Below are 13,585 nucleotides of genomic sequence, written 5' to 3'. Positions count from 1 at the left end.
GTAAACTAAGGCCTGTACTTTTGTTATTTTAAAGAGAGCTTCTAGTTCAAAAATCAGGGAATAAAGAAGAAAAACGTATTAGCATAGCTGGTATATAGCTAACAATCGCTGGTCTACATTATTCAGTTATTCCAACATGATAAAGTCTGGTTCAGTAATGTCTTACTATTTCAAGGACACTTTTCCATTCTTGCCGTATTCACTACACTTTTTCTAAGCTAGTCAACTAGCTCACACAGAAGAGAATCTGGCTTCTGAACAACCAAAATGCTACCACCTTAACTCACTTACTTCACTCAATACAGAATGACCACCTGAGACAATGAGGGACACAAAATCACAGCACCTTCTGTCTGAGCATTAACAAAGAAGAGGAATAAGAAGAGTTCACAGAACAGATTATTCACTTCTAGTTGGCTGGGAGTCAGAGCAAAAAGAATAGAAAAAATAGGATCATTAAAGCTTTCGTGGAAAAGCTGACCTTGACAATTTTGACATGAGGAATAGGAGGTTAGGAAGACAGAGAAAAGGCACCTTAGAGAAAGGTGAGCAAGTACTGGGATAGCAAAGAATGTCACAGTTCAGAAAAGAGCAAAAGAATAGAGGGTGGAGGTAAAGGAGGCAGCATGTAAGGGGGAAGGAGGAAAACCTTTAAAGTAGATGTGGATCAGATTTTGGAGGCATTCAATGTTTAGGCTTTCAGGGAGAATATTCTCTATATTAGACACAATTCTCAAAAGCAGAATTGAAAAGAAGGGATATCCTAGGAGACTATAATGGAAGTGGCATTAACAATAGCAGTAAGCGACAATAAAGATCAATGGCAGAGAGAGAAAAATGACCAAAAAAGATCCAAATTGAAGGCTACTTTAAGAGAGCTTTCTAGCATCAGTACTGTGCACAGACATTTTAGAGTCTGGGATAAAAAGAAAAATCAATATACAATTGCCTTCATGTAAATTTTGGTATTTTGTTCATCACAGGTGTTTTGCATTAACTTTGGTTTTAAAAAAATAGTTCCTTAAAATTTTATCTTGATTACTGAGGTAATCAAAATTTTTTTTGAGGGGGCACCCTCTTAAAATTTGCACCTGAGGTAAATACCACGCTTTTTATATAAAATCATATATATTATACATCAGAAGTTCCTAAGGACTATTATTTTATACTGACTTTCACACTACTGATCTTGAGCCATCAGGAAAAAAAAAAAAAGATTAATTCCTGTTACAAATGTTTAAGAGGACAAGAAGTCCATAATTTACTTTAAAAAGATTCCCCCTACAATTTTATTAGAAGAATATGACTTTTACCTTGTAAAAGGTAAAATGGAGGGAAGGAGCTCATTTAGAATATTAATGTATGTGAATGCATGATAATATCCCATAATAAAGCATTCTGGTACCTAAGTTTTAGTCAGTGTACTAACCAGGTACTCAAGTATGAGGTACTCAATGAGTTTTCAACGAAAAGAGAACATCTGGACCTAAGACTTTCAGTTTTGTTGATTATTTACTTGTCAAGGTTATCCATGAAAAAACAAAGTTCTTTCCAAAAGCCCTTCCACATTTGTCTGACCTTATCAAGATTACTTTTTACCTCTCTTTGGTGGTCGTACATGATATGTTAAGTCATTAATGACCAGCTTAAAGTCATCAAGGAGTAGGAGGTCTATCCCTGTTGAGGCAGCAACTCGAACACCATCTGTGAAAAATTTAAGTGTAAAAATTTAAACTTGTCATATGTCCATAATTATTCGAGAATGATCAGGAAAAAGCAATCCTTAAAATAGATTTTAAAAATTATATCTTCTCTTTTAAATTCCAGTTTACTTTTGCCTCATTCCCAAGTACAATGCTAAACAAAGCTTTTATTATCTGAGGTTTTTTTGCTTTTATGGCCTCAAGTCCATGAAGATTTAACAATATACTTTTCTAACAGAACTTCATGAATAAGTAAAACAATTACATAGATATATAGATGTTAACTGGAAATATAGGGTCACTGGGAGAGCGGCATGGATGTCATATATCTATGATGGAAGTTGGTTGAAAAAAAGAATGCTTTCTATGTATGGTACTTCTCAGTATAATTACTGATTAGTTGCAAATAATTTAATAGGGACAGATGTTAGGGTCAGCAAAATACACCATACTGGTATACTAATTATATTACTAGATAAGATGAGAATTAAGTATACTTAAACTATATGAAGTATAGAATGTAATAAATTGATAACTGATAAATCCAAGGGTAAATAGGTACTTCCTATGCAGTCTTTTATGTTTTCAGTAGGTTTAAGATTTTTTGAAGAATGGGAAAAAAAGGTAAGGCACTCAAATAAATAGGACAGATGTCAAATCAAATGGGAATTTTTCAGTGCCTTATTTTACATTCTTTTCCAAACACATATGTCTTTACTTTGAAAACTTTCATGTGAAAGGCAGAAGATCTAAAAAGAAGTCCTAGTATTTCTATCTCCAGAGATGAGATCTCAACTACTAGAAAAATTTATTTTATACCTAGGATAATAATAAAAGGTTCAAGAACATAAAATGTCATTGCTTATCTTTGCCTGTGGCATTATATGTGAGGTGCTTCTGAATGAGACTTCTGTGTATATACAGTTCTAAAATTGAACAATTATATTTTGAGAACTGCAAGAGAAATAACTGTCTCTCTCGACATTTGCTCAGCAAAAAATATGTGTTCTAAAGTTAAGAGTGTGGGATTCTTTAGTAGCAGTGTGTGTGTGTGTGCACGCAGAAGTGGTCTGGGGTGAAATGAGGGTTGGGTGGGAATTAATAATGAATGTGACCATACCTGGTGAATAGATTGCAACTCTGTCAATTCCTCGATCCTCTTCTTGAAGTTGTCGTAAAAACACACCAACCGAGTCTGAGATAGGTTTAAGTGTGAACTGGCAGCGTTCACGCCGGGATGGCAGCCTCACAGATATCACAGGTAACCCATTTTGATACACCACTGTCACATCTGAATGAAAAAGACCCGTAATCATATGATAATTAGATTTCATTAGAAGTTAAAGCTACATTATTACTATTCTTATATAGGGTCTATTATTATCAATGTGGTTTAAAATGTTTTCAAAGGTTTAAGAATATGCCCTTCATCTTTTGTTGAAGGTTATTCTGAGAACTGGCTTATGGAAGATCAATCATATGGATCACACAATTCACTTTTCAGGAAAAAAAAAAAAAAAAAAAACCAACAAACCAAACCCAAGCAGAGGATTATCTTCTAAGTAGGTCAAGGAGAGACTTTCCCAGGAATCTGAGGTAAAGATTTTGGCATTGGTAAATATAAACCCTAGTTCTATTGAGGAAGATTATTATTTCCAGGGTACTTGATAAATCAGTATTCTCTTAGATGATGTGAATATATTACAACATAACCAAAACAATTCTTTCCATGTTCTCTTGAACATCATCCTCAGGTCAGCTAGAAGCCAAAACTCAACCATTTGGGATTTTCTAACAAAAGTTATTAAGGGAAACATTATCATAAACTATAAAACTGAAAAGATTTTCTACATTACGGCACAGAATTCCTATTTCCTTATCTTTTTCCTCAATAGTCTTGATTTACAAAGCCTTAGTAACTAAAACAAATGTCAAAATAAAATAACTCTTTTGAAATAATTTTCATATGCATTTTTAAAATAATATATTCTGAAGCAGAATTTTTTACACAAGCAACTAAGATTTAAAGATGATAAGTAGCACTAGCCTGTGAAGGAGAATAGGCTTTAGTGGCAAATCTGGGATGGAATCTTGATTTACTTTGGATATATTACATAACTTCTCTGAGGCCACACTTTCATGGCATATAAGATAGATTTAGTCCTTAACTGACAGAGTTGTTTCAAGGAATAAGTAAATCATTTAAAACACTTAACACACAGGGCACTTGGGTGGCTTAGTCAGTTAAGCATCTGCTTTTGACTCAGGTCATGATCCTGAGGTCCTGGGATAGAGCCAGCCAGATGTCAGGCTCCCTGCTCAGTGGTGAGTCTGCTTCTCCCTTTGCCCCTGCCCCCACTTGTGTTCTCTCTCAATCACTCTTTCAAATAAATAAATAAAATCTTAAAAAAAAAATTAAAACAACACACTGCTTGATATATACATGATAATGTTTATTAGCTTTTTAAGAATAAAAAATAAATTCTACAATGCTTCTAAGGACTCATAACCCTCAAAATTGCAGAGTTGAGAGGAAATATATACAGATTAATCTTCTGGAGATTTCAAATGTATCACACTTCCAGTGTTATAATTTTTATTTATAAAATTTATTTAAAAATTTATTAAAAATTATAATTTTTTACATCTTATTTCCTTGCTCATTCTAGTAAATTTATAAGGCCTATAATATATACAATAGCCTCACATTATATTTTTTAAAAAGACTTTATTTATTTGAATCAGAGAGAGAGGATGAGCAGTGGGGAGAGGGGCAGAAGGAGAAGCAGACTCCTCACTGAGTAGGGAGCCCAATGCAGAGCTCAATCCCAGGACCTATGATATCAGGGATCATGACCTCAGCTGAAGACAGACATTTAACTGACTGAGCCACCCAGGTACCCCTCCACTACATTCTTTCAGTACATTTTAAAAGTAACCTTGATCAAGGCATAGTTTGTAAATAACATAAAATACTTTTATTTTAAATAGACATTTGATGAGTTTTGACACAGTAACCAAGACAAAGAACATTTCCATTACTCTCCCAAATTCCCATTTCCTATCCGAGTTAATCCCCAGGCAACCACTGATTTGATTTGTGTCAATGCAGATTGTATTTAGCTTTTTTGGAGTTTTTACATTACTAGAATCATATCATATAGTACAGACTTTGTATCTGACTTTTCTCAATATAATGATTTTGAGATTATTCCGTGTTGTTGCATGCATTAGTAGTTCATTTTTTATTGTCGGTGGTATTTCACTGTATGGATATAGCATGATTTATTCATTTTCCTGATTGATGTTTGGACTGTTTTCAGTCTCTAGCTACTATGAGAAAAGTTTTTATGATTACTCACTTTCAAGTCTTTGTATAGACATATGTTTCTGTGCTATACCCTTTCTTATCCGTTTACTTTTAACCTATTCTTGTCTATATTTAAAATGGGTTTTCTGGGGTATGTGGGTGCACTCTGTAGTTCAACAGAGGGGGTGGCTCAGTTAAGTGTCTGCCTTTGTCACAAGTCATGATCCCCGGGTCCTGGGATTGTGCCCTGCATCAGGCTCCCTGCTCAGTGGGGAGCCGGTTTTTCCCTCTCTTCCCTACTCATTCTTTCTCTCATTATCTTTGTCTCTCTCAAATAAATAAATAAAATCCTAAAAAAGAAAAGGGTTTTCTGCAGAGAGCATATAGTTGAGTCTTGCTATTTTATCTAATCCGACAATCTTAGATAAGTCTCTCAGATAAATAAATAAGTCTCTTCCTAGACTTTTTTATTTATTTATTTATTTTATTTTATTTTATTTTTTTAATTTTTATTTATTTATGATAGGCACACAGTGAGAGAGAGAGGCAGAGACACAGGCAGAGGGAGAAGCAGGCTCCATGCACCGGGAAACTGACGTGGGATTCGATCCCGGGTCTCCAGGATCGCGCCCTGGGCCAAAGGCAGGTGCTAAACCGCTGCGCCACCCAGGGATCCTGACTTTTTTATTTTAGAGAGGAAATAGACTGCACAAATGTGAGGGAGAGAAGAGGGACTGGACGAGAATTTTAAGCTGAGAGTGGAGCCAGAAGCAGGGCCAATCTCAGGATCCTGAAATCTTGACCAGAGCTGAAATCAAGAGTTGGACACTTAACCAACTGAGCCACCCAGGTGCCAACCAATCTCAGCCTAATTAAAGTGTGTACATTATTTTCATTTAATACATTATCAGTAGGGTTCTGTATAAATCTACTTGTGTATGTCTTACTTCTTTCTTTATTGACTGACCCACCTGTTCTTTCTTCTACTTTTCCTCTAGTCTTGCTCTCTTTTAGATTAACTATTTTTATGATTACACTTAATCTCTACTATTGGCTCATTAACCATACCTTTTCATATTTTTAGGGGTTTACCTACAGTCAGTGTTAGCAAACTTTTTCTGTAAGGACTAGATATTATTATTTTTTAAAATAGACTTTATTTATTCATGAGAGACACAGAGAGGCAGAGACATAGGCAGAGGAAGAAGCAGGCTCCCCGTGGGGAGCCTGATGTGGGACTTGATCCCAGGACCCTGGGATCACGACATGAGCCAAAGGCAGACGCTCAACAACTGAGCCACCCAGGTAACATTGTAAGGGCTAAGATATTAAAGATTTTATGTCTTGTGGGCCATAAAGATCTCTGTTGAACTACAGAGTGCACTGCAGCAGAAGTATCTGACAGTATATAAACAAATGGGCATAGCTATTACAATAAACTTTATTTACAAAAATAAGCAGTGGCCTGGATTTGACCTATTGGGTTTGCTGAACCTTGCTCAAAGTTTTACAATTTACATCTTTAACTTCTTTCACTTGATCTTCATATAATTTACGACTTTAGGTACAAATGTAGAATAGGTACAATGTAGAATATCTTAGATAAATATGCTTCTATTTCTCTTGCTTTGTACTATTGTTTTCATACATTTTATTTCTGCATGTTACAAACCACACAATCCATTATTTTTACTTTGATAACTAATTACATTTTAAAGAAATTATAAAATGAGGAAAGATATCTTTTTTTCTATAGATCTAAATTTCTATTTAGAATCATTTTCCTTCTGTCTGAAGAGCTTCCTTAAACATTTCTTGTTGGACAGATGTGTTGACAATAAATTCTCCCCAATTTTGATAAGTCTGAAAAAGTTTATTTACCTTCATTTTTTAAGAACATTCTGGAGTGTAAAAAATTCTAGGTGAACAGATTTTTTTCTATTTAGTACTCTAAAGAACTTAAGTCTTCTGGTTTGCATAGTATATGATAAATTCATGTATAGTCTTCCTTATTCCTCTGCTTTATATGTCTTTTTTCCCTATGGCTGCTTTTAATATTTTCTCTTTACCATTGGTTTTCAATAATTTGATTATAATGTTCCTTTCTATGGCTTTATAAGTATTCTAACATGGGAGTTATTAAATTTCTTAGATCTATGAGCTCATAGTTTTCATCAAATTTGAAAAATTTTGGTATTACAGAAGTATTTTTTCTAGCTCTTACTCCTCTCCTTCTCAGATTCCATTTATACTTCTATTAGATGATGTAGTGCTGTCTCACAGGGCACTGAGGCTCTCTTCATGTATTTCAGGTTCTCTCCCCCCTCTCAGATTAATTTTGGATAGTTTTAACTGCCATACACTTCAATGTCACCGATATTTTCTGGAGTGTTTAAATATGTTGTCAGTTCCCTCTACAACTGCTTTTCATCTCAGATATTATTTGTTTCATCTCTAGAAGTTACATCTGTTTATTTTTGTATGTTCTATTTTCTTCATTTTATGCTTATTTTCCTTTTTTCTCCTGAATATAGACATTTATAGTAACTATTTTAAAATTCTTGTCTATTAATTCCATTATCTGTTGTTTCTAGATCTGTTTCTATTGACTAATTTTTCTTTTCTTTTTCCCCCTTCTTCATTTGCCTAGTAATTTTTGATTTGGAGTTAGACATTGTGATTTTACATTAAGTGCTGGATCTTGTTGTATCATTGGTTGCATGCTATTTTGATCCTTTCAGGTCCTTTAGAAAGTTTCTTAGGACAGATCTAGAGATTACTTTGTTATAGGGCCAAATTTGGCCCCACTTCTAAGATTCAATGCACACTGAACATTCATATATTCAGTGATACCTCTTCTCTGGCTGGAGGGAAGTCTAATGATTTCTGGCCCTGTATGAGTACTAAGAATTATCCATTTTACAATTTCTGGTAATTGATATTGGAAGTTATTCTAGCCTGGTCTTGTGGTTTAGAATTTAGCCAAAATTTCAGGCTGTGAGCTGAGGCAATATAAGGTCAATCCCATTTGCTCTTCTTCTCTCAGAGGTCACAATCTTGTCCTTATTGTCCAATGTCTAAACAAATTTGTTTTACATATTTTGTCTGGTGGTCTTGTTGTTAACAGTAGGGCAGCAATTCCCATAGTAGTTAATCCTCTGTGGATACATGATTTGAATTTTTACATAAAAATTTAAAAGACAGAATCTCTATTTCTTTAATTCTTCCAAACGGGTAGTTTATATTTCTTTAGGAAGAAGAGGCCAAAGATAATAATATGAACTTTATAATACGTACTATCTAAAGTTTTCAATGTCTAAAGATATCTGGAAATTGTCAGTTTCTTTGTCATTGCTAAAAGAATCCTTAGCAATCCAGTGTTTCCTTAAAGTCAGAGCCATTAATATGAATATCCTCACTTCTAAAGGCAGTGATGATGATGGCATCATAAAACTGGGTGACTTATTTATTTCTGTGCCCCACCCCCTTATCTTCTTTCTATATGTGAAAAAAACTATTCTGTCACAGATTTCAAGAAGTAGACAGAGGTGAATATATTATTATTATTTTTAAATATTTTATTTTATTTTTTTCAAGGGGGGGCAGAGACACAGGCAGAGAGAGAAGCAGGCTCCATGCAGGGAGCCCGACATGGGACTTGATCCAGGGTCTCCAGGATCAGGCCCTGGGCTGAAGGCGGCCCTAAACCGCTGAGCCACCAGGGCTGCCCTGACAGAGGTGAATTTAAATAAAAGATGGGAATCTTAAACACAAAAGCATGGAAGATTTCACTAAAGCTTCAGTTTTGCAGGTGAAGTGCTTAGGGGTTACTGTTTTAAAAATAACTGAGATGAAGTCAACAGAGAAAATTAAGGCCTTTCTCAGCCACTTTTTTTACACTAAAGATCATAAAGCCTTTCAAAGGAGTGAAACATGAAAGCTTTGAGAAACTGCATGGAATAACACAATTCAGGACTGACAAACCTTCATTATAATACTGTTTTTGAAATAAATCCTAAGCCTCCTTCATTCCCACAAGTGCACTAGATTGTAATGTAAATGTTAGATTTCTTGGTTTGCAACCAAAGAACAATTACCCAAGCTCCTCAAGTTTAACAATATGTAAAATAGCAGCTGCTGGTTGTAGCAAAGTCACAATGGGTATTTACAAGCTACTGACAATTGTCAGCTCCTATTCTCTAGAGACAAAAATTCTTTTTAAGTGCAAATTGCACCAGGTAGTTCTTCCCTGGGGATTATTTTTAATCTTTTGCTTTGATTTCCATTTCAATAATATAAGAAAATAACCTAAGTATGTTCTGAGGTAGTCTGCCTCAAAGAAATCCAGAAGTTATGGGTCAACCAATATGAATATTGAGTAGGAGAATATGACAATGGATTTACGCATAAAAACAAAAAGGGAAGGGGTTTTCCAGACTAAGAGAAGTGCAAGGACAATAGACATTTGGGGTTGAAGAAGGACTACATTAAAAAAAAAAAGGCTTTAGGGCATCAGGTACAGAAAAAGTTGTAATGTAGAAATGCTTATTTTTTAGCCAATTGTTAAGTAGGAATGTTAAGTTCATTTAGGAAACTTCTTTGATGTCCAAAACCATGGGTAAAGTCCTTCAAAATAGATCATCTCATGTATGAACATGACTGTATGTATCTTAAGGACTTACGAAAGGGAACTGGTACAATAAGGAAGCACATATAGGGTGTTTTTTGCAAAGCTACTTAGAGGTGAACCTATATGATATATGATTCCAGTGGTTTAATATCTTGTCTCTTTCTTTTCTTCTTTCTGCATTACTATGCATAAAAAATGTGAACTATAAGCAGAGACTTTTAGTGTTGGAAGAGACAGAGAAATCATATAGACTTTGTCCTTCTTTTGCAGCTAAGAACAATAAAGTCCATTATGGTTAAATGATATTTTTAAGGTTCAACCCAATGCAAAGTGGCTTTGGATCTCATCCAAAAATGACTAACAAGTCATTATCTTCCAGGTCATATGGGATTTAAGTTGCTAAATTCAGTGGTAATGTTAGCCCTTAACTTGCTTGTTTTAGGAATATCTAATATGTCCACCTACTCCTTCACTTTATAAAAAGTTTTCCTTTTGGCTTCTGTGATTTCATACTCTCCTGGTTGTTTTGTATCTTTCTGTCTACACTTTCTCATTTTCTTCATAGGTTCTTCTTCCCCTATTCATCCCTTTTGAAAGTTTCTCAGTGCTTTGCCCCCAGTCTTTGTGCTTCTCAATTCATACACTCTCTAGGCAATCTCATGTCCTTTCATATTGTCAGGTACCATCTAAATGCTGCTGATGTCCCAAATCTATATTCAAGTCTCTGCTAAGTTTCCTATATACATACCTCAAACTCAAAAAATCCTAAAATTTAATAATCTTCCCCAAACCACTACCACTCATCTCTGACAATTCTCATCTCAGTCAATAACACCACCATTATTTAACAACTGCCCAATTCAGAAAATTGTCTGATATCCCTGACTACTCTAAGAACCAGAACATGATATTCTTCCTATCTAATCAGTCACCATGGCCTTTCATTCTATTTCCTAAACACCTTTAATCCTTCCAATTCTCTCCACTACCAACATCTTCTTAGTCCAGGCCAACAACACCTCTCTTCTATCAGCTACACTGTAATTGGACTCCTTACTTTATTTCAGCCTTGCTCCTGTTCAAAACATTATCTACACTTAAACAGAATAATCTTTTCTTTTTTCAAAGGAAACCACTATCTTGAAGTTGGTATTTGGTGTTTAGCATTCCCATCCATTATATACATACAAGTAGGCAGGCAGACAGACACGCACAGACAGACACAGACACAGCTCAATATACCATATATAGTAATATGGAAGCCAGCCTTTAAGATGGCTCTCTATGATCCTTGCCTCTAGGTATTCATATCCTTGTGTGGTCCCATCCCACATCAAATCAGGGCTGGTCTGTCAAAATCAGTAGAATACAGCAGAAGTGATGGTGTGTAACTTCCCAGGCTATGCATAAAAGACTGTAGCTTCTGTCTTGCTCTCTTGGATCACTTGCTCTGAGGAAACCCAGTAGCCACAAGGACAATTCTGCAGCCCTATGGAGAAGCCAACATTGAGAAGAAGTGGAGTCTCCTATCAAGAGCCAGTACCAACTTCTCAGCCATATTGTGAGTCACCTTAGAATTGAATCCTCTAGCCCCAGTCAAACCTTTAGATGATTGTAGCAACCCCATGAGATCCTGAATTGCCCAGCTAAACTGCTCCTGAATTCCAAATGCATAAAAACAAGAAATAATGGATTGTTATTGTTTCAAGCCACTAAGTATTGCCATAATTTGCTATATGGTATTAATAACTAAATTTTGCATGGTTTTTACATGTACTTAGATATTACATAAATGGTTGCACTGTATTCAACCTTCTACAACTTGCCTTCTATGCTCAATAATGCTTTGAGATTTATCCAAATTGAATCACATTTCTGGATCATTCATTTAAAGTCCTATGTAGAATTTCATTGTATGAATATACCACAATTTATTCAGCCGTTGGAAAACCAGATTTTTTATTCTTATTCTAAATAAGAAGAAAGCTAAGAGAGTTACCAGCACTCCTTGTTTTTAGTTTCCAATATAAATTTGGCCAAATTTTCTTTTCCTTTTTGAGCTCTTTGTTTCACACTTTACTCCTTATGCCATCTGGAATTTACTTCTATGAGGTAAGAAGTCAAATTTAACAGCAGCATTTATTGAATAGTCTGCCTTTTCTCCTGATTTACAATATTAATTCTATCATACGTCAAATTTCCATATATGCAATGTTCCTGTAATCTGATCTTTCCTGAACCAGTATTTCACTGTTTTGATTATTATGGTTTTAAGAATACACCCTAGTATGTGGAATATGTGGTTAGGGCAAACCTTCTCCCCTTTTGTACTCCAAATTTATCTCAGGTATTTGTATAGTTTTATTCGTTCGTATGAGTTTTTGAGTAAGTTCAGCAGTTACTGTTGGGGTTTAGATTAGCATTGCACTGGAGTTTATAAATTCATGTGAGGGGAGCTGACATTTTTACAATATTGTCTTCACATTCATTAATGTGTTATAACTCTAATTTATTTTTATCTTCTTTTATGTCCTTCAATAAAGGACATAAAATATTATTCTTCTTAATATATGTTTTATATATAATATTTTTCCATAGCAATAAGAAATCCCAATTATATAATTGTAACTTTAGTAGATTGATTAATCCAGTTGTCTCTTTCTAACCAGTAATATAAATTAATTTTTAAAAAAGAATTTATTTATTTGAGGGGTCAGGAAAGAGAAGAGGGAGGAGCAGAGGGAGAGGGACAAGCAGACTCCCTGTTAAGCACAAAGTCTGATGCTTGACCTCAGGACTCTGGGATCATGACCTGGGTGGAAACCATTAGTCAGATGCTTACTGAATGAGCTACCCAGGCACCCCTATAATTAATTTTAATCACATCAACTACATATTTCACTTTATACCTCAAGTGAATCAGTATTTGTACAACCGAATCTCTATAAGCTATGTAAAAGCTATTTTTGTGAAGTTATTATGAAGCTTAAATGATGAAAGTTGGAAAAACACAAAGTTGTACATCATCTTTGAATATATGGTATCATCAGTCTGATGTTAAATAGCTGTATAACTTATGTACCTTTTGTTAATTCTGGTTCTTTTAAAATGAGTTAATGAAAATATTTCTCATACATGTCAAAACCATTTATGCTAAAAGGTCATATCCTCCTTTCTTTTTGTTCATGCACTCATTCTACTGAGAATTAAAAATTTTTGTTTGTTTTTGTAAAAATGAAGTCCTGTCCCAATATAGTACTGTAACATTTTTTTCCTTTCAAAAGTAATGCTCTTGGGATGCCTGGGTGGCTCGGTGGTTGAGCATCTGCCTTTGGCATGTCATGATCCCAGGGTCCTGGGATCATGTCCTGCATTAGACTCCTCACAAGGAGCCTGCTTCCCCCTCTGCCTGTGTCTCTGCCTCTCTGTCTCTTATGAATAAATAAATAAGATCTTTAAAAATAAAATAAAATAAAAGTTAATGCTCTTGATTGGGTGCTGTGAAAGTAACTTTATCAAATGTTGACCTTTGACCCACTTTAATTTTTGGGTAGTGAGAAGCAGCATACAGTCCTAAAGTGGGGACAGTGGAATGCAGTTGAAATAGTATGGTTTTGGAATCTCAGATTTGATAGTACTCAAGTTCTACCACAGAGGACACCTTGAATCCATGGGCACACTACTGAAAATAATTGTACATTAGTTTTCTCACTATAACCTCATTATAACCTCTCTTATAATACAGGGGTTCAAAAATCTCACAAGGCTGCTCCGAAGATTCGATCAGAATATGTGAAAAAAATACCTGCTTTAATAGTTTCTCCCGACTTTCCTAAAAACTAAGGTCTTAAAACCCAAAGTCTAAAATCAGAATATAGGGATCCCTGGGTGGCGCAGCGGTTTGGTGCCTGCCTTTGGCCCAGGGTGCGATCCTGGAGACCC

The 13,585-nt window shown here is 35.0% G+C and overlaps 1 protein-coding gene across 5 annotated transcripts in view; it reads right to left on the bottom strand.

Annotated features, from left to right (window-relative positions):
• The window catches only part of MCU (mitochondrial calcium uniporter), a 218,207-nt gene that overhangs the window by 20,682 nt on the left and 183,940 nt on the right, over window positions 1–13,585 (bottom strand). For all 5 annotated transcript variants that reach the window (XM_077894933.1, XM_077894937.1, XM_077894935.1 and 2 more), the window contains exons 3-4: window positions 2,824–2,994; window positions 1,600–1,704 (exon numbers count right to left, since the gene is read on the bottom strand). In XM_077894933.1, the coding sequence (XP_077751059.1) occupies window positions 1,600–1,704; window positions 2,824–2,994 (276 nt within the window). The remainder of the gene's footprint in view (window positions 1–1,599; window positions 1,705–2,823; window positions 2,995–13,585) is intronic.

The sequence above is a fragment of the Canis aureus genome, chromosome 4 (assembly GCF_053574225.1).
Source record: "Canis aureus isolate CA01 chromosome 4, VMU_Caureus_v.1.0, whole genome shotgun sequence".
In the NCBI taxonomy this organism is placed as follows: Eukaryota; Metazoa; Chordata; class Mammalia; order Carnivora; family Canidae; genus Canis; species Canis aureus.
This window is presented reverse-complemented; position numbering and strand designations above follow the sequence as displayed.